Raw genomic sequence first — 21,376 nt, forward strand, 5'->3', positions numbered from 1 at the left:
ACTTTGAAATGTGGCGTCTGGGGTCTTAAATGCTAACAAGCGGCCATCTAAGATGCAGCAATTGGTCTCAACCCACCTGGAGCAAAGGAAAATGAAGAACACCAAGGCCACACGACAACTAAGAGCCCAAGAGACAGAAAGGGCCACATGAACCAGAGACCTACATCATCCTGAGACCAGAAGAACTAGTTGGTGCCCGGCCACAATCGATGACTGCCCTGACAGGGAGCACAGCAGAGGACCCCTGAGGGAGCAGGAGATCAGTGGGATGCAGACCCCAAATTCTCATAAAAAGACCAAACTTAATGGTCTGACTGAGACTGGAGGAATCCCAGCGGCCATGCTCCCGAGACCTTCAGTTGACACAGGACAGGAACCATCCCCGAAGACAACTCATCAGAAATGAAAGGGACTGGTCAGCGGGTGGGAGAGAGACGCTGATGAAGAGTGAGCTAATTATATCAGGTGGTCACTTGAGATTGTGTTGGCAACTCTTGTCTGGAGGGGGGATGGGACGATAGAGAGAGAGGGAAGCCGGCAAAATTGTCAAGAAAGGAGAGACTGAAAGGGCTGACTCAAGAGGGGGAGAGCAAGTGGGAGTAGGGAGTGAGATGTATGTAAACTTATATGTGACAGACTGATTGGATTTGTAAACGTTCACTTGAAGCTTAATAAAAGTTATTTAAAAAAAAAAAATATCAGAGCATCCAGGGACCTTATCATCATCTGTTCTAACTTCCTCTAGCCTCATTTCATGGCTTGGAGAAGAGAAGCCCAGAGAGGTAAAGTGTCCAGGGCAAGGTCCCACAGCAAGCATGTTTCTGTTCTACCTGTTCAGGCTGCTGTCATGGTATCAGCACCACTGGCTTGCATTAGTCACGTGGTCCTGAGTCAGCCCCATAAAGTGGTGCAGCTGCTGCTGAGCAAGTGCCCACGGTGCAGACCCATTCCACACACTCATCACTGATGGTTTCATTTAACCCTCAAAACTGCCCTTCAAAGAGGGCACTGCCACCCCAACTAACAGATGCCCAGATAGGTTCAGGGAGGTGGAGTTCATTGTCTGGGATCACACAGTTTGTATGGATCTGGCTGTCACAAAGCCTCCTTTCAAGGCTGACAGTGTTTGTTTATTTGTCTGTTTTGCATTAGAAGAGCAACTCAGGGTAATCCAGGACTCCTGGAAGTTAATCCTCACAGCAGCTGCCTGCTCTATTGTTACCAGTGCAACCATTGTGGACCTGCCCCCAGCCCCAGAATATTCTTAACTGACACATTTTAATTTTGAGAATAAAATCAAGAAAAATACTTCCCATATATGATTTTTACTTTCCTTGTCTGATTTTTTTCTGTTTCCTATTTTGAATCAGCAACCCTGCTTGCTCGTTCAGCCTGTGCGTGTGCCTGTGTGTGCATGATGTGGGTATATATGTGTATATGCGTGCGTATTGTGTGTGCATGTGTGTATGTTACGTGTGTATGCACGTTGTGTATATGTATGTGTGTGCATATTTTGTGTGTGCTACTGCGTGTATTGTATGTGTGTGCTATTGTGTGTATGTCCGTAATGTGCATATGCATGTGTGTATGTGTGCATACTGTGTGTGTACGTATTGTGTATGTGTGTGCAATTGTATGTATGTGTGTGCATACTGTGTATGCACATGTGTGTATATGTGTGCATACTGTATGTATGTGTGTATGTGTATGAGAGAGAGAGAGGGTGTGAGTCTGTCTTTGGGGCTGGGGGAGAAAATGTGAAGAACTTCAGGCTGACATTTGGAGGCAGAGGTGACATTTTCCCACAGAGCAGGCTTTGTTTTTCCTGATACAGACAAGGGTTAAGTGAACGAGCAGTCTGGCTGCCTGCCATCTTACCTGCCTCTTTGCCTCCTCCCTGGGCGGCAGGTTCAGGGCCAGAAATGTGGCCACCTGATCCCACTGCAGCTGCTCTCCTGAGATTTTTTTTTCCCAAAGCATCTGAGCCCTAATCAGAACCTACACTGTGCACAGCAGGTACTCAATAAATACCACAAGGAGTTACTGATGGGGAAAAAAAAAACCGGAACAAAAAACCCAAACCAGTAGCCATTGAGTCAATTCATGGTGAGTCCATGTGTGTCAGAGTAGAACTGTGCTCCAGACGGTTTTCAGTGGCTGATTTTTCAGAAGTAGATCACCAGGCCTTTCTGCTAAGGTGCCACTGGATGGATTTGATGGGAAAGGGAAAGCTTAATGCAAACAGCACCACTCTCTCACGGTATATCTCTCTTGTATTCACACATGTGCATATTCATGGATTACCTTACTTGATCTTCAGCAGCCCTGTTGGTGCAGGCGCTGTTAGCAGTGCCGCATTACACACAAGGACATGGAGGCTTAGAGAAGTATGGTAAGGGGCCACTGTCACTGATGAAGCAAACAGCCCACTGACTGCTTCTACAGGACGCGTTCTCAACCTCTGTGCTCATCTCCCTTTGCAGGGTCATAGGAACTGCCCCCAAGTCCAGGATAGTCTGACTGAAAATGCTGTGCCCTGTTCTCCACAGGAGGAGCCCTGGTGGTGCAGAGATTAAAGTGCTTGGCCACTAATTGATAGTGCTTGGCTGCTAATTCGAACCCATCAGCAGCTCTGCGGGAGAAAGATGTGGCAGTCTGCTCCCATAAAGATTCACAGCCTCAGAACCCTATGCGGCAGTTCTACTCTATCCTGTGGGGTGGCTGTGAGTCAGAATTGACTCAGTGGCGGTGGTTTGGTTTTTGGTTTGGTTCTCCACAGAGAACATCGACATATCCTGGAAATTCCAGCACTTTAACACTCATATGATATTCCCCTGGCCCCCTCCAACATCAGATGGGGCAAGAACCCCCCTGTCTAACTCTTTGTGCCTTGATTCTAAAAAACGTGAGACTGCCATAGCCCGGAGCCAGATGTCACTACAGCCATACAGGAGTGGAGCTGGGTTAATTTCTTAGTGACTAAAAGTGTACACTTAAAGCAAATGCAAAATCTCGAGATGCTAGATAACCAAAAGCCACAGGCAGCTTCTGAATATCTTCTGGCACATCCGTTTGTGGGGACAACCATGAAAGCTTACCCTCTGCATCTCCTTGCCCCACCAGCGCTGACAGGCTACTCATGAGACATGGCTGGGCATCCCTGTCACCTTGTCCCCGTCTCCTTGTCATGGTCCCTCCCTGACACTACTCTCCTCACAGGCTTCTGTACACTTGTACACTGCCTCTCCCTCCCTCTGTCTTTCTCCTCCCACTTCCCTCTCTTCTTATTTTTTATCCCTTTCCTCTACTTCTCTTCCTCTTCCCATCTTGAGGCTTTTCTCTACCAGTTGCAAACTACTTCCCTCCAAGTTTCTCACCTTTACCCAGTCTCTCAGCTGAAATCCAAACCCATTACCGTCGAGTCCATTCTGACTCATACCAACACTATAGAACAGAGTAGAGCTGTGCCATAGGCTTTCCAAAGCTGTAATCTTTACAGAAGCATACTGCCACATCTTTCTCCCGCAGAACAGCTGGTGGGTTTGAACCACTGGCCTTTCAGTTAGCAGCCAAGTGCATAACCACTTCGCCACTAGGGCTCCTTGATTACTGATAAATAAAAAAAAAACAAAAAAAAAACCCACTGCCATGAGTTGATTCTGCTTCATAGCAACCCTATAAGGCAGAGTAGAACTGCCCCATAGGGTTTCCAAGGCTGTAAATCTTTCGAGAAGCAGACTACCACATCTTCCTCCCATGAAGCAGCTGGTGGATTTGAACCACTGACTTTTCAGTTATCAGCTGAGCACTTAACTAGTGTGCCACCAGGGCTCCTTTGCTGAGACCCAGGAAACCAAAATGGCTGGTCACTTGTCAGCATTCTCCAAACAAGACCTGAATGCAGGGCAGGGCATAGGCTGTCTCCTGTCTCTGGGACCTAAGCACAGAGAGAGGCCTGGGTGCTGTAGGGTGCTCAGTGGGGTTGGGGGTTGGGAGGGAAGGGAGAGTGTTACAAACACATCAGTGTATTCACAGCTCCAGGGGGCCACTTGGGGAGGGTGTTGTTGCCCTACCCTGGGTTCTCCTACAAGGCCCTCTGCCCCAACGCCCACCCCCTACACCAAAAAACCAAACCAGTTGCCATTGAGTCGATTCTGACTCATGGTGACCCCATATGTGTCAGAGCAGAACTGTGCTCCATAGGGTTTTCAGTGGCAGATTTTTCAGAAGTAAATCACCAGGCCATTCTTCTGAGGCACCTCTGGGTGGATCTGAATTGCCAGCCTTTCAGTTAGTATTCAAGTGCTTAACCATCTATGCCACCCTGGGACTCGTCCCCGCCCCCAATCACCCCTTCACTCATCACGCAGCCACTCACAGCAGGGACTCTCACCGTGCCATTCTCCAGCTGCAGCCTCAGGGCTTTATCACCAACTCTGTAGTCCTTGGCTATTTCGGCAGATCTCCAAACTTCTTCAGGATCCGGAATCCAAACCCTGTTGTACTGACCAACAGAAGACAGGCTTATCTCCCTGAGGGCCCAGGGGTGGGAAGGACCCCATGAGCCCTTTGCAGTGAAGATCTGAGTGCTGGCCATAAGGTAAAGCGGAGGATTTGGTCTACCACTGTTTGGCTGTGGGGACCTGAGCTAGACACTTAACTCCTTGTGTCTCCCTTTTCTTTCTCATCTATAAAATGCATACAACAATATTTATTCCACAAGTTTGCTAGGTGGATAAATCAGACTATGCACTTGGAAGCACTTTGTAAAACGCTACAGAAGTATTATTACAGCAGCGTTATCACTTTCTTATTACATGGGTCACAGCCAAGGATTCCTACCTTGGGAAATGTGGAAGTCCCGACAGCACTGTCCCCTTAGACCTATTCCCAACAGCAGTGGACCACCTGGCTCAGTGCTGATGGCTAGTCTGTAGGTAGAACCTGTCTGACATTCACACTCAGTGTTGAGAAGGGGAGGCCATGATCTCAGAACTGGCCAGTGGCCCCTGAATGCTGCTAAAGAAAAGAAAATGAGGCTGCCATGGCCTTGTACCCACAGGGTCCTATGACTTGTCCGTCTCTTCCACATGTGCTGTCTCCATCACGTGCTGGTATTAGGAACTGAACTGTGTCCACCCTAAGACAGGGGCTGAACTCCTGGCCCTTATACCTGTGGATGTGATCCTGTTTGGAAATAGTTGCCTTTTGTTATGTTAATGAGGTCATATCCGTGTAGTGTAGATCCTAAACCTAACACTTTTGAGTTATAAAATGTCCAGAATAGACACAGAGACACCCACACAGTGGAAGGACACCATATAAAAAAAGACGCTCATGGCAGATGCATCTACAAGCCCAAGAAACTCTAAGAACTGCAGCTTCTAGAAGCTTCTAGAAGCTGAAATAGACAAAGGGCCTCCCTCTAGAGCCACATCCTGAATTCAAACTTCCAGCCTTCTGAACTGTGAGAAAAATAAATCTCAAAAATGTTAGTGGTATTTTTGTTACGAGCAGTAAGACACTCTGACCGCTGTTGCTCTTTCCTTCAGACCTACCTTCTTACGTTCTCCCGTGACCATTCCTTCAGCAACACATGTTGAGCGTCTATTATGTCTGTGAGGGCACAGTGCTGGTCACCAAGAAGGCAAACTGCTCCTCTTAGCCCTAGGGTCTCCTACTAATCTGCCGATCTGCTTGGAGCTGTGTGTGCACACATGTACAGCTGCACATCTCTGAGGACACAGCGTGGTGGACAGGAGCACGTGCTGTGAGGCACCCACACGGAGGATCTAGGGAAGCTTCATGTTCCAAAGGCTCTGCAGTCCAGGATCCCTGACCTGATGAGACCTCAGAGGTTAGAGGCCAACCAGAGCCTAACCCTCACTTCCCAGAGCAAAAGGGCCCCAAGGGCTGCAAGTTGCCCAGGGGCTGAGCTGGGCCCATCACCCAGTCTTGGCTGCTCTGACAGTGTCCTCAGGGGTATCTCCTTTACCTCCCACACTCACAGGCCAAAAGGCCAAAGGGACACTCAAATCGTCAGCATTGTCCTCTCCATGACAAATGGATGTTCTAAAAATAATTGTTGAGAATGAAAATTCTCGTTGGTTGTAATAGGGAACTATAGCGTCCTGAAGAGGAAAAGCTGCACATTTGCTTAAGTGCCTGCCATCTTTCCACATAAAATCACTGAGCACTGAATTCCCATCAGGCACCATCCTAGGTTCTGGGGACAAACATCAATAAGCATCTGCCCTTCGTGAATCTCTGCTTCTTTGTAGCTAAGAGGGCAAGCATCATGGCCAGATAATGACCTGGCCACAATCATTATCTGGCTAGTGGCCTGCTGGTACCTTTCAAACATAAGGAAATATTCTTTTGGTTTGAGGGACTGTAACTTCAGGAGTTTCAGTTACAAAACAAATCCTGGGCAATAAAATTATGACATTCTAATTTTCTTCGTTACAGTTTTATGTATTTTCTACAATTTGCATACATTACTTTTATAATCAGAATAAACAATGAATATTAATATTTAAGGACAAATATCAAAATATGTGTTCACAAAAACTTATACATGAATATTGATAGCAATCTTATTAATATGAGAATGAATTAAAAAAAAAGCAACAACGACAACAAAAAAAACACTGTGGCATATTAATACGATGGTAAGCCAGTTGTCATTAAGTCAATTCCGACTTATGGCGACCCCATGTGTTTCAGAATAGAACTGTGCCCCATAGGGTTTGAGTGGCTGATTTTTTAGAAGTAGATTATCGGGACTTTCTTCTGAGGAGCCTTGGTGGATTTGAACCGCCAACCTTTCAATTAGTAGTTGAGCACTTAACCATCTGTGTCACTCAGGGCACCATACAATGGAATACAAAACCCACTGTGATTCTGACTTGTACTGACCTATAAGGACAGAGTAGAACTGCCCTATAAGGTTTCCAAGAAGTGGCTGGTGATTTCAACTGCTGGCCTCTTGGTTAGCAACCCTAGCTCTTAACCACTGCACCATCAGGGCTCCATACAATGGAATACTACTTAGCAAATAAAAAGGAATGAACTACTGATACATGCACCATGGATGAATCACCAAAGCATTATGCTGAATCAAAGAAGCCAGACACACAAAAAAATACATAATGTGTGAGTGCATTTAGATGAAGTGCTAGAAGAGGTAAAACTAATTTATGGTGGGGAAAAAATCAGAACGGTGAATGCCTCCAAGGGTGAGTAAAACAAAAAAACCCAGTGGGTAGGGCTGCGGAATAACTAAGAAGGGGCACAAAGCAACATTCTGGGGTGACAGTAACACTCTATACATTGATAGGGTTTGGTTTATACGGATGTAATCATTTCTCAAACCTTAGCAAAAAAAGAATTAAGATGTGGGCATTTCATTGTCTGCAAATTTTACACAAAGAACTACACAAATCTGGAACAGATTAGAGGCCAGTTGCCATTGAGATAATTCTTGCATTTTCTGTTATTGATTTCTACTTTTATGGCTTTATGGTGAGAAAAGATGTTTTCTAATATTTCAATGCTGGGGATTCTGTTAAGGCTTGCTTTGTGGCCTAATATGTGGTCTATTCTGGAGAATGTTCCACGTGCGTTGGAAAAGCAAGTATACTTGACTGCTGTTGGGTGGAGTGTTCTACATATGTCTACAAGATCAAGATGCTGATTGTGGCATTTAGATCTTCGGTGTTTTTACTGAGCTTCTTTCTGGATGTTCTGCGTGTCACTGAAAGTGGTGTGTTGAAGTCTCCTACTATTATTGTGGAGCTGTCTATCTCTCTTTTCAACGTTGTTAGAGTTCATTTTATGTATTTTGGAGCCTTGTCTTTGGGTGCGTAAATATTTATTATGGTTATATCCTCCTGCTGTATTGACATTTTATTCATTATATAGTGTCCTTCCTTATCCTTTGTGGTGGATTTTGCTTTAAAGTCTATTTTATCAGAGATTAATATTGCCATTCCTGCTCTTTTTGGATTGTTGTTTGCTTGATCTATTTTTTTCCAATCTTTGAGTCTTAGTTTGTGTCTTTGAGTCTAAGGTGTGTCTCTTGTAGGCAGCATATAGACGGATAGTGTTTTTTTATCTGTTCTGCCACTTTCTTTATTGGTGCATTTAGTCCATTTACATTCTGCAAAATTATTGATAGATATGGGTTTAGTGCTGTCATTTTGATGCATTTTGTTGGTGCATTGTTGACAGTTTCTTTGTTCCACTTAATTTTCCATGCTGAGTTGTTTTTGTTTACATATTTTCTTTTCATTTTTTTCACTGTCGTTGATTTCGTATTTGCTGAGTCTTTATGTTTTCCTTCTTTTTTATTTCGATTGTAGGATTGTTAGTTTCCTTTGTGGCTGCCTTAATATTTACCTCTATTTTTCTAAGTTTAAACCAATCTTTTATTTCTTGATATTGATTGCCTTGACTTCCTCTCCATATGAAAACTCTATAACATTATTTAGTCCCTCTTTTTTAATTATTCATCTTTTACATATGGATGTCTGTTTCCCTCTTTTCAGTGTTTTAGTTTTGATTTATTTTTGTGACTTCTGTATCTGGGTTGATATCTGGTTGTTCTGTCCTGTGTTCTTGTCTTGGCTCGTTACCTGATGTTACTGGTTTTCTAACTGGAGGACTCCCTTTAGCATTTCTTGTAATTTTGGTTTGGTTTTTGTGAATTCCTTAACCATGTGTTTATCTGGAAATGCCCTAGTTTTGCCATATTTGAGAGACAGTTTTGCTGGACATATAACTCTTGGCTGGCCATTATTTTCCGTCAAGGCTTCATATATGTCATCCCATTGCCTGGTAACCTGCATGGTTTCTGCTGAATAGTCAGAACTTAGTCTTACCGACTCTTCTTTGTAGATGGCTTTTTGTTTATCCCTAGCTGCTCTTAAAATTCTCTCTTTATCTTCGGTTTTGGCAAGTTTGGTTATAATATGTCTTTGTGACTTGCTTTTGGGATCTACCCTGTGTGGGGTTTGATGAGCTTCTTGGACAGATACCTTCTCATCTTTCACAATGTCAGGGAAGTTTTCTGCCAAAAAATCTTCAACAATTCTCTCTACATTTTCTGTTATTCCCCCTGTTCTGGTACTCCCATCAGTTGTAAGTTATTCCTCTTGATAGAGTTCCACATAATTCTTAGGGATTATTTTTTTAAATTCTTTTATCTTATTTTTCCTCAAATAAGTTGATGTTAAGTGCTTGATCTTCAATCTCACTAATTCTGACTTCCATTGCCTCAATTCCACTCCTACGACTTTCTATTGAGTTGCCTAATTCTAAAATTTTATTGTTAATCTTACAGATTTCTGTTTGCTGTCTCTCTGTGGATTCTTGCAGCCTGTTAAATTTGTCATTATGCTCTTGTATAACCTTCTTCAATTCCTCTGTTGCTCTGTCTGTGTGTTCCTTGGCTTGGTCTATGTTTTGCCTGATCTCCTTCCTGATCATTTGAAGAGCTCTGTATATTAATCTTTTGAATTCTACCTCCAGTAATTCCAAGAAGTTTTCTTTCTCCAGGACGTTTCTTGGTTCTTTATTTTTGGTGGCTTGCTGAAGCCATTATTATCATGGTCTGCCTGTTTATGTGATTTGATATTGACTGTTGTCTCTGAGCCATCAATAAGTTATTATATTTACTTATTTTATGTTTGCTTACTGTGTCCTAGCTTCTCGACTTGTTTTGATATGCCCAAATGGGCTGGTCTTGTGAGCCTCTGATTATTGCTGTCTTTAAAGCTCTCATGTCCTGTCACTAGGTGGTTAGAACTGTTGCTAGGTATGTGAGCCCAGGAGTCCATTTATTCTTCTTGTGTGAATTCAGCTCAGGTGTCCAGGTCATGGGTCACTGAGTGTGTGGTACAGGCTCTCTACAGTCCTAGACAGGCAGTGGTGATTGGAGTAGGCAAAGGTATCTGGCTGCAGTAGGGCGTCATGTGCTGAGCAAGACAGGGGGCTGATGGCTGATCGACTGTGTGGGTGGAAGGCGTGTTTCTATTCCCTAGAGTGTGTAGGTGGGTGGGTTTTGCAGCTGGACGTTGGACACCTAGTGCTGTTGGCTATAAGCACTGGGAGGCACCACTTATTCTTGGAGCCCTGTCAGGGGTGGCTAGGTAGAGTGGGTGGAGCCACCATTTCTCAGGCCCCTGATGTGGGTAGGCAAGGACTCTGCTTAATGGGCAGGGTGGTGTCAAACGTCATGAATTTGCCTCTCCCCCTTTTAACTGTTGCAGTTGAAAATAGGCTTCAGGTATATACCCTCTTGTGCTGTGCTAATGAGGGCCTACACTATTGAAATGGGCCCACACAGGTCTATGCAGAGGTGAAAGTCATTCAAAATCTGTGGACCTCTTATGCCTGTGCCTAGGCAAAGGGGCTGTGCTTTCCCTGAGTTACTGTCTTAGGGGAGCTGGCAGATTATTTTTTCCTGTTTGTTAATTTGTTCCCTCTCCAAACCCAGGAGAATGGCTCAAGGTGCGTGACAGGTCCTGCTTCCAGCCCAGGGGGCACAGCAATCACTGAAGCCAGACTGGGACCCGGAGCAGAGTGAGGAGGGGGCAGGTAAATGGGAGAGAGGTAATTCCCAAAGGAGGAAGGGTTTTTTTGATCAGTGCAGTAGGTTAGATGCTTGTACTTATCTTTCTCTGATTGAGCACCGCTTCTTCCTGGTTCTGGAGGCTTGAGCAGACTCACCACTGCTTAGTTTCTCCTGATGTGGTAAATGTGTTTCGAGCACTACTGCTTGCCTCAGCCTGCATGTGCCAGCCGATCCAGCCTGCATGGTGCCACTGCCGGGCAGGTCAGGTCTGGAAAATACTCGCTGCTTTTGAACTGTCTCTCCCTCCCCTTGCCACTCAGTCAGACTGCTCAACTTTGTCTTTGATGTTCAGGACCCCTAGGTTGCCATATATAATCGACTCACTTGTTTTTTCAGGTCTGTGTTGTAAGAGGGACCACCGGAAGCATCTGACTACTCCGCCATCTTGGTCCTGCCTCCCATAGAGATAATTCTGACTCATGGCAACTCCACGAATGTCAGAGTAGAACTGTGCTCCACTGGGTTTTCCAAACTTATTTTTCAGAAGTATATCACCAGGCCTTCCTTCTGAGGCACCTATGGGTGGGTTTCAACCACCAACTATTCATTTAGTAGTCATGTGCACTAATAGTTTGTGACATTCAGGGACTCTTGAGGGAAATGCAAGTCTGGAGCTATAGTTAATGATATGCATACTAAAGTATTTAGGAGAACGTGCACTGATGCTTGCGATTAACTCTAAAACGATTCAAACAATAAGATGGATTGAAGGCTGGATAAAGGGGATAGACAGATGGATAGACATGTGATACAACAGAGTAAAATGCTCATGCTAGAATCAAGGTGGTAGAACACATACTAACTGTAAAATTCTTTCAACTTTGCTTTATCTTGAAAATTTTCACAATAAGATGTTGGCAGAAATAAGATTAAGTAGAAAACAGAGGTCAGGGTATAATTACTAGACTAGGACAATATTGGATGAGAAGCATACCTATTAGTTAATATAAACTGACTCACTTAACCACAAAAATTAAATACCATTGGTTGGATATCTATCATGACTACCCTAAGTTACTTGAATTGCTTTAATTCTTGACTCATCACTCGTCTGTCAGTTTGTTGTACTATGGTGGCTTGCCATGTCGCTGTCATGCTGGAAGCTCTGTTACACATATTTCAAATATCAGCAGGGTCACCCATGGCACATAAGTTTCAGTGGAGCTTCCAGACTAAGAACGACTAGAAAGACGGGCCTGCAAGTCAACTTGTGAACAGATTGGCCAGTGAAAACTTTTTGTTTTATTTATGTGATGGATTACATTGTTTTTCTAATTTTGAACCATTCCTACATCCCACTCCCACTGCCGTCGAGTAGATTCCGACTCACAGAGACCCTACAGGACAGAGTTGCCAAGGAGTACCTGGCAGATTTGAACTGCTGACCTTTTGGTTAGCAGCCATAGCACTTAACTACTATGCCACCAGGGTTTCCCTGGTATGAATCCCACTTGGTCATGGTGAATTATTTTTTTGATATGTTGTTAAATTCTAACCCAAAAACCCACTGCCGTCGAGTCGATTCCGACTCACAGCGACCCTATAGGACAGAGTAGAACTGCCCCATAGAGTTTCCAAAGAGCGCCTGGCGGATATGAACTGCCAGCCGCTTGGTTAGCAGCCGTAATACTTAACCACTATGCCACCAGGGTTTCCTGTTAAATTCTACTGGCTAGAATTTTGTTGAGGATTTTTGAATCTAAGTTCATGATGGATATAGGTCTGTAATTTTCTTTTTTTGTGGTATCTTTAGCTGGTTTTGGTATCAGGGATATGCTGCTTCAAAGAATGAGTTTGGTGGTATTCCGTCCTTTTCTATGCTCTGAAATACCTTTAGTAGTAGTGGTGTTAACTCTTCTCTGAAAGTTTGGTAGAACGCTGCAGTGAAGCTGTCCGGACCAGGATTTTTTTTGGGGAGTTTTTGATTACCTTTTCAATCTCTACTTTTGTTATGGATCTATTTAGTTGTTCTACCTGTGTTTGTGTTAGTTTAGGTAGGTAGTGTGTTTCTAGGAATTCATCCATTTCTTCTAGGTTTTCAAATTTGTTAGGGTACAATTTTTCACAGTAATCTGATATGATTCTTTTAATTTCAGTTGGGACTGCTGTAATATTGCCCATCTCATTTCTTATTTGGTTTTTTTGCTTCCTCTCCTGTTTTTCTTTTGTCAGTTTGGCCAGTGGTTTATCAATTTTTTTGATTTTTTCAAGGAACCAGCTTTTGGTCTTGTTCATTCTTTCAATTGTTTTTCTCTTTGCAATTTCATTTAGTCCTGCTCTAATTTTTATGATTTGTTTTCTTCTGGTGCCTGAGGCTTTCTTTTGTTGCTCTCTTTCTATTTGTTCAAGTTGTATGGATAATTCTTTGATTTTGGCCCTTTCTTCTTTTTGGATGTGTGCATTTATTGATATAAATTGACCTCTGAGCACTGCTTTCTCTGTGTCCCAAAGTTTCTGATAGGAAGTGTTTTCATTCTCATTGGATTCTATGAATTTCTTTATTCCATCCTTAATGTCTTCTATAATCCAGTTTTTTTGAGCAGGGTGTTGTTCAGTTTTTAAGTGTTTGATTTCTTTTCCCTGCTTTTCCTGTTATTGATTTCCACTTTTATGACCTTATGGTCAGAGAAGGTGCTTTGTAATATTTCAGTGTTTTGGATTCTGCTAAGGCTTGCTTTATGACCTAATATGTGGTCTATTCTAGAGAATGTTCCATGTGCACTAGAAAAGAAAGTATACTTGGTTGCTGTTGGGTGGAATGTTCTGTATATGTCTACAAGGTCAAATTGGTTGATCGTGGCATTTAGATCTTCCGTGTCTTTATTGAGCTTCTTTCTGGATGTCCTGTCCCTTCACCGAAAGTGGTGTGTTGAAGTCTCCTACTATTATTGTGGAGCTGTCTATCTCACTTTTCAATGCTGATAGAGTTTGTTTTATGTATCTTGCAGCCCTGTCACTGGGTGAATAAATATTTAATGTGGTTATATCTTCTTGGTGTATTGTCCCTTTAATCATTATATAGTGTCCTTCCTTATCCTTTATGATGGATTTCACTTTAAAGTCTATTTTGTCAGAAATTAATATTGCCACTCCTGTTCTTTTTTGATTGCTGTTTGCTTGATATATTTTTTTTCCCATCCTTTGAGTTTTAGTTTGTTTGTGTCTCTAAGTCTAAGGTGTGTCTCTTGTAGGCAGCATATAGACGGATCTTGTTTTTTAATCCATTCTGCCACTCTCTGTCTCCTTATTGGTGCATTTAGTGCATTTATATTCAGTGTGATTATGAATAGGTATGAATTTAGTGCTATCATTTTGATGTCTTTTTTTGTGTGTTGTTGACAGTTTCTTTTTCCCCACTTAATTTTATGTGCTGAGTAGATTATCTTTATATATTGTCCTTTCCTCATATTTGCTGTTGTTGATTTTGTTTCTGGTGAGTCTCTATTTTTGTCTATATTTTATTTTGATGAGTAGGAAAATTTGTCTCCTTTGTGGTTACCTTACTGTTTACCCCTATTTTTAAAAATTTAAACCTAACTTTTATTTCTTTGTATCGCCGTATCTTCCTCTCCATATGGAAGATTTATCATTACATTTCCTGGTCCCTCTTTATTGTTTTAATGCTGCCTTCTTTTATATAATAACATCGCTGTTACCCTGTTTTGAGGTTTTTGCTAATCTTGCTTTGTTTTTTTGATTTCTCTGTCTGGGTTGAATTTGGATTGCTCTGCCCGGTGTTCTAGTCTTGGGCTGATACCTGATATTACTGATTTTTAACTAAAGGACTCCCTTTAGTATTTCTTGTAGTTTTGGTTTGGTTTTTACGAATTCCCTAAACTTCTGTTTATCTGGAAATGTCCTAATTTCACCTTCATATTTAAAAGACAGTTTTGATGGATATATGATTCTTGGCTGGCAATTTTTTTTTTCTTTCGATTTTTTAAATAAGTCATCCCATCGCCTTCTTGCCTGCATGGTTTCTGCCAAGTAGTCCGAGCTTATTCTTATCGGCTCTCCTTTGTAGGTAACTTTTTGTTTACCCCTAGCTGCTCTTAAAATTCTCTCTTTATCTTTGGTTTTGGAAAGTTTGATTATAATATGTCTTGGTGACTTTCTTTTAACATCTACCTTACGTGGAGTTCGATGAGCATCTTGTCATCTTTCATGATATCATTGAAGTTTTCTGCCAACAAATCTTCAACAATTTTCTCTGTATTTTCTGTTATCCCTCCTTGTTCTGGTACTCCAATCACTCGTAGGTTATTTCTCTTGATAGAGTCCCACATGATTCTTATGGTTTCTTCATTTAAAAAAAAAAATTCTTTTATCTGATTTTTCTTCAAATATATTAGTGCCAAGTGATTCAAGTTCAGAAATTCTGGCTTCTACTTGCTCAATTCTGCTCCTCTGACTTTCTGTTGAGTTGTCTACTTCTGTAATTTTATTAATCTTTTGAATTTCTGATTGCTGTCTGCCTATGGATTTTTCCAGCTTATTAAATTTTTCATTATGTTCCTGAATAATCTTTTTTTTTTTAATTAATTTTTATTAAGCTTCAAGTGAACGTTTACCATTCCAATCAGTCTGTCACATGTAGGTTTACATACATCTTACTCCCTTCTCCCTCTTGCTCTCCCCCTATTGAGTCAGCCCTTTCAGTCTCTCGTTTCGTGCCAATTTAGCCATCTTCCCTCTCTCTCTATCTTCCCATCCCCTCTCCAGTCAAGAGTTGCCAACACGCTCTCCAGTGTCCACCTAATTTAATTAGCTCACTCTTCATCAGCATCTCTCTCCCCCCTGCTGACCAGTCCTTTTCATGCCTGATGAGTTGTCTTCAGGGATGGTTCCTGTACTGTGCCATCAGAAGTTCTGGGGAGCATTGTCTCTGGGATTCCTCTAGTTGCAGTCATACCATTAGGTATGGTCTTTTTATGAGCATTTGGGGTGTGTATCCCATTGGTCTCCGGCTCCCTCAGGAGTTGTCTGTTGTGCTCCCTAACAGGGCAGACATCGATTGTGGCCGGGCACCAACTAGTTCTTCTGGTCTCAGGATAAAGTAGGTCTCTGGTTCATGTGGCCCTTTCTGTCTCTTGGGCTCTTAGTTGTCGTGTGACCTTGGTGTTCTTCCTTTGCCTTTGCTCCAGGTGGGTTGAGACCAATTGATGCATCTTAGATGGCTGCTTGTTGGCATTTAGGACCCCAGGCGCCACAATTCAAAGTGGGATGCAGAATGTTTTCATAATAGAATTATTTTGCCCATTGACTTAGAAGTCCCCTCAAACCATGTTCCCCAGACCCCAGCCCCTGCTCCGCTGACCTTTGAAGCTTTCATTTTATCCCGGAAACCTCTTTGCTTTTAGTCCAGTCCAATTAGGCTGACCTTCCTTGTATTGAGTGTTGTCTTTCCCTTCACCCAAAGCAGTTCTTATCTACTGATTAATCAATAAAAAGCCCTCTCCCTCCCTCCCTCCCTCCCTCCCCTCTTTGTAACCACAAAAGTATGTGTTCTCCATTTTTTCTATTTCTCAAGATCTTATAATAGTGGTCTTATACAATATTTGTCCTTTTGCCTCTGACTCATTTCGCTCAGCATAATGCCTTCCAGATTCCTCCACGTTATGAAATGTTTCAGAGATTCGTCACTGTTCTTTATCGATGCGTAGTATTCCATTGTGTGAATATACCACAATTTATTTACCCATTCATCCGTTGACGGACATCTTGGTTGCTTCCAGGTTTTTGCTATTGTAAACAGAGCTGCAATAAACATGGGTGTGCATATATCTGTTTGTGTGAAGGCTCTTGTATCTCTAGGGTATATTCCGAGGAGTGGGATTTCTGGGTTGTATGGTAGTTCTATTTCTAACTGTTTAAGATAACGCCAGATGGATTTCCAAAGTGGTTGTACCATTTTACACTCCCACCAGCAGTGTATGAGAGTTCCAATCTCTCCGCAGCCTCTCCAGCATTTATTATTTTGTGTTTTTTGGATTAATGCCAGTCTAGTTGGTGTGAGATGGAATCTCATCGTAGTTTTAATTTGCATTTCTCTAATGGCTAATGATCGGGAGCATTTTCTCATGTATCTGTTGGCTGCCTGAATATCTTCTTTAGTGAAATGTGTGTTCATATCCTTTGCCCACTTCTTGATTGGGTTGTTTGTCTTTTTGTGGTTGAGTTTTGACAGAATCATGTAGATTTTAGAGATCAGGCGCTGGTCTGAGATGTCATAGCTGAAAATTCTTTCCCAGTCTGTAGGTGGTCTTTTCACTCTTTTGGTGAAGTCTTTAGATGAGCATAGGTGTTTGATTTTTAGGAGCTCCCAGTTATCTGGTTTCTCTTCATCATTTTTGGTAATGTTTTGTATTCTGTTTATGCCTTGTATTAGGGCTCCTAGGGTTGTCCCTATTTTTTCTTCCATGATCTTTATCGTTTTAGTCTTTATGTTTAGGTCTTTGATCCACTTGGAGTTAGTTTTGTGCATGGTGTGAGGTATGGGTCCTGTTTCATTCTTTTGCAAAGGGATATCCAGTTATGCCAGCACCATTTGTTAAAAAGATTATCATTTCCCCAATTGACTGACACTGGTCCTTTGTCAAATATCAGCTGCTCATACATGGATGGATTTATATCTGGGTTCTCAATTCTGTACCATTGGTCTATGTGCCTGTTGTTGTACCAGTACCAGGCTGTTTTGACTACTGTAGCTGTATAATAGGTTCTGAAATCAGGTGGAGTGAGGCCTCCCACTTTCTTCTTCTTTTTCACTAATGCTTTGCTTATCCGGGGCTTCTTTCCCTTCCATATGAAATTAGTGATTTGTTTCTCTATCCTCTTAAAATATGACATTGGTATTTGGATTGGAAGTGCGTTATATGTATAGATGGCTTTTGGTAGAATAGACATTTTTACTATGTTAAGTCTTCCTATCCATGAGCATGGTATGTTTTTCCACTTAAGTATGTCCTTTTTAATTTCTTGTAGCACAGTTTTATAGTTTTCTTTGTATAGGTCTTTTACATCCTTGGTAAGATTTATTCCTAAGTATTTTATCTTCTTGGGGGCTACTGTGAATGGTATTGATTTGGTTATTTCCTCTTCGGTGTTCTTTTTGTTGATATAGAGGAATCCAAGTGATTTTTGTATGTTTATTTTATAACCTGAGACTCTGCCAAACTCTTCTATTAGTTTCAGTAGTTTTCTGGAGGATTCCTTAGGGTTTTCCATGTATACGATCATGTCATCTGCAAATAGTGATAGCTTTACTTCCTCCTTGCCAATCTGGATACCCTTTATTTCTTTGTCTAGCCTAATTGCCCTGGCTAGGACTTCAAGTATGATGTTGAATAAGAGCGGTGATAAAGGGCATCCTTGTCTGGTTCCCGTTCTCAAGGGAAATGCTTTCAGGTTCTCTCCATTTAGAGTGATATTGGCTGTTGGCTTTGCATAGATGCCCTTTATTATGTTGAGGAATTTTCCTTCAATTCCTATTTTGGTGAGAGTTTTTATCATAAATGGGTGTTGGACTTTGTCAAATGCCTTTTCTGCATCAATTGATGAGATCATGTGGTTTTTGTCTTTTGTTTTATTTATGTGATGGATTACATTAATGGTTTTTCTGATATTAAACCAGCCTTGCATACCTGGTATAAATCCCACTTGATCAGGGTGAATTATTTTTTTGATGTGTTGTTGGATTCTATTGGCTAGAATTTTGTTGAGGATTTTTGCATCTATGTTCATGAGGGATATAGGTCTATAATTTTCTTTTTTTGTAATGTCTTTACCTGGTTTTGGTATCAGGGAGACGGTAGCTTCACAGAATGAGTTGGGTAGTATTCCGTCTTTTTCTATGCTTTGAAATACCTTCAGTAGTAGTGGTGTTAAGTCTTCTCTGAAGGTTTGGTAGAACTCTGCAGTGAAGCCATCTGGGCCAGGACTTTTTTTGTTGGAAGTTTTTTGATTACCGTTTCAATCTCTTTTTTTGTTATGGGTCTATTTAGTTGTTCTACTTCTGAATGTGTTAGTTTAGGTAGGTAGTATTTTTCCAAGAATTTATCCATTTCTTCTAGGTTTTCAAATTTGTTAGAGTACAATTTTTCGTAGTAATCTGAAATGATTCTTTTAATTTCATTTGGCTCTGTTGTGATGTGGTCCTTCTCGTTTCTTATTCGGGTTATTTGTTTCCTTTCCTGTTTTTCTTTAGTCAGTCTAGCCAATGGTTTATCAATTTTGTTAAGTTTTTCAAAGAACTAGCTTTTGGCTTTGTTAATTCTTTCAATTGTTTTTCTGTTCTCTAATTCATTTAGTTCAGCTCTAATTTTCCTGAATAATCTTTCTAATTTCTTCAATTGCTTTATCTGTGTGTTCCTTGGCTTGTTCTGCATATTGCCTGATTTCCTTCCTGATGTCTTGAAGGGTTCTGTATATTAATCTTTTGTATTCTGCCTCTGGTAATTCCAGGAATGCACTTTCATCTAGAAGATCCCTGGATTCTTTGTTTTGATAGCTTGTTGAGGTGATCATGGTCTGTTTCTTTATGTGACTTGATATTGACTGTTGTCTCCGAGCCATCTACAAGTTATTGTATTAGTTTATGCTTGCTTACCATGTTGTAACTGCTTGCTTTGTTTTGTTTTGGTATGCCAAAATGGGTTGCCTGAGTGAGCTAGCTTGATTATTTTCACCTTGGGAGCTCTGATGTCCTGTCCCCAGATGGCTAGAGCTTTTATCAGGTATATCAGTCTAGGAGTCCATTCACTTTTCTTCTGTGAATTCAGCTCAGGTGTCCAGGTAGCTGATCATCAAGTGCGTGGTCCAGGCTCTGTCCTACAGTCTTAGAGGGGCAGGGGTGATTGGTGTATGTACCAGTATCTGATTACAGCAGGGGGTCACACTCTGAACAAGGCAGGGGGCTGAGAACCAACCCCCGAGTGTCTCTGAGGAAAATGCATCCCCGTTCCCTAGAGCGTGAAGGTGGGTGGGTTCTGCAGACAGACCGTGGACACCCAATGTTTTTGGTTGCAAGTACTGGGAGGTACCAGTTACCTTGGACCCCTGTTGTGGGTGACCGGGTGACCTGAGTGGAGCTACCAGTCCTTAGGCCCCTGATGTGGGTAGGTGAGGACCTTGTTTAATAGGCAAAGCAATGTCAAACATCAAACACCTACCTCTCCACCACACAGCTGAAATGGTTGGAGTCTGCCAACAAGGGCCTATTCTCTTGAAATAGGCCCACACAGGTCCATGCAGAGGGGAAAGGTGCTCAAAGTCCATGGACAGTTTATTCCCGGACAAGAGCTGCTTCTGTCCTGAGCTCCCCCGGTTAGTGGAGCTGGCAAATTATCTTTTTTCGCAATTGGAAATTTTTTCCTTCTGCAAGGCTGGGAGGATGGCTCTAGGTGCTCAACAGTGCCTATCTCAGGCCCAGGGGAGTCAGCTGCTAAAGTCGGCTTGGGGGTGGGGGAAGCGGTAAAATATATGCAAGTACTTAGCTTTTGCTGAGAGCACCATTCTTCTCTGGTTCCGGAGGTGTGAGTAGGCTATGTGGCTGGCTGCTTCTCCCTGAGGAAACTGTGGCCAAATGCTAGCACTAGCGCGCTGCCACCACTCCAGAAATGGTGCCTGAGGGCTCGCCGCAATTCAGGGCTGGTAACTCCTCTTCCTTTCTGTACTGTCTCCTCCTCTCCCTGCCCCCTGTTCATTTTCTATTCTTGCCTTTGATGCTCAGAGCTCCTAGTTTATCATAAATATACTCGTTTCACTTGTTTTTTTGGGTCTTTGTTGTGAAGAGGGCTCGCCGGAAGCGTCTGTCTATTCCGCCATCTTGCCTCTGCCTCCCCAGTGAAAACCTTATGAATAGTAGTGGAACATTATCTGATATAGTGATGGAAGATGAGCCCCTCAAGTTGCAAGGCACTCAAAATATGACTGGGAAACAGCTGCCTCCTCAAAGTAGAGTTGACCTTAATGATGTCAGTGGAGTCGAGCTTTCAGGACACTCCTCTGCTGATATGGCATGACTCAAAATGAGAAGAAACAGCTGCAAACATCCATTCATAATGAGAACGTGGAGTGTATGAAGTATGAATCTAGGAAAACTGGAAGTCATCAAAAAGAAATGGAAAGCATAAAGATCAATATCCTAGGTGTTAGTGAGCTGAAATGGACTGGTACTAGCCATTTTGAATCAGACAATCATATGGTCTACTACGATGTGAATGACAACTGAAAAGGAATGGTATCACATTCATCGTCAAAAAGAACATTTCAAGGTCTATCCTGACGTACAAGGCTGTCAGTGATAGGATGATATCCATACACCTACAAGGAAGACCAGTTAATGCGACTATTATTCAAATATACCTACCAACCACTAATGCCAAAGATGAAGAAACTGAAGACTTTTTACCAACTTCTGCAGTCTGAAATGGATCAAACATGCAGCCAAGATGTATTGATAATTACTGGTGATTGGAATGTGAAAATTGGAAATAAAAAATGATCAGTAGTTGGAAAATATGGCCTTGATGATATAAAGGACGCCGGAGACTGCATGATAGAATTTTGTAAGAACAACGACTTATTCATTGCGAATACCTTTTTTCCACAACATGAACAGCAAGTATACACATAGACCTTGCCAGAGGGAATACACAGGAGTCAAATCGACTACATCTGTGGAAAGAGACAATGGAGAAGCTCAATATCATCAGACAGAACAAGGCCAGGGGCCAACTG

The 21,376-nt window shown here is 42.2% G+C and overlaps 1 protein-coding gene across 1 annotated transcript in view; it reads right to left on the reverse strand.

The window, feature by feature from the left end:
• MYO5C (myosin VC) overlaps nucleotides 1–21,376 on the reverse strand; it is a 157,524-nt gene that overhangs the window by 115,518 nt on the left and 20,630 nt on the right. Inside the window, exon 2 of the mRNA XM_023539503.2 lies at nucleotides 4,394–4,504. Coding sequence (XP_023395271.1) covers nucleotides 4,394–4,504 — 111 coding nt within the window. The remainder of the gene's footprint in view (nucleotides 1–4,393; nucleotides 4,505–21,376) is intronic.

The sequence above is a fragment of the Loxodonta africana genome, chromosome 12 (genome assembly GCF_030014295.1).
Source record: "Loxodonta africana isolate mLoxAfr1 chromosome 12, mLoxAfr1.hap2, whole genome shotgun sequence".
Classification (NCBI taxonomy): Eukaryota; Metazoa; Chordata; class Mammalia; order Proboscidea; family Elephantidae; genus Loxodonta; species Loxodonta africana.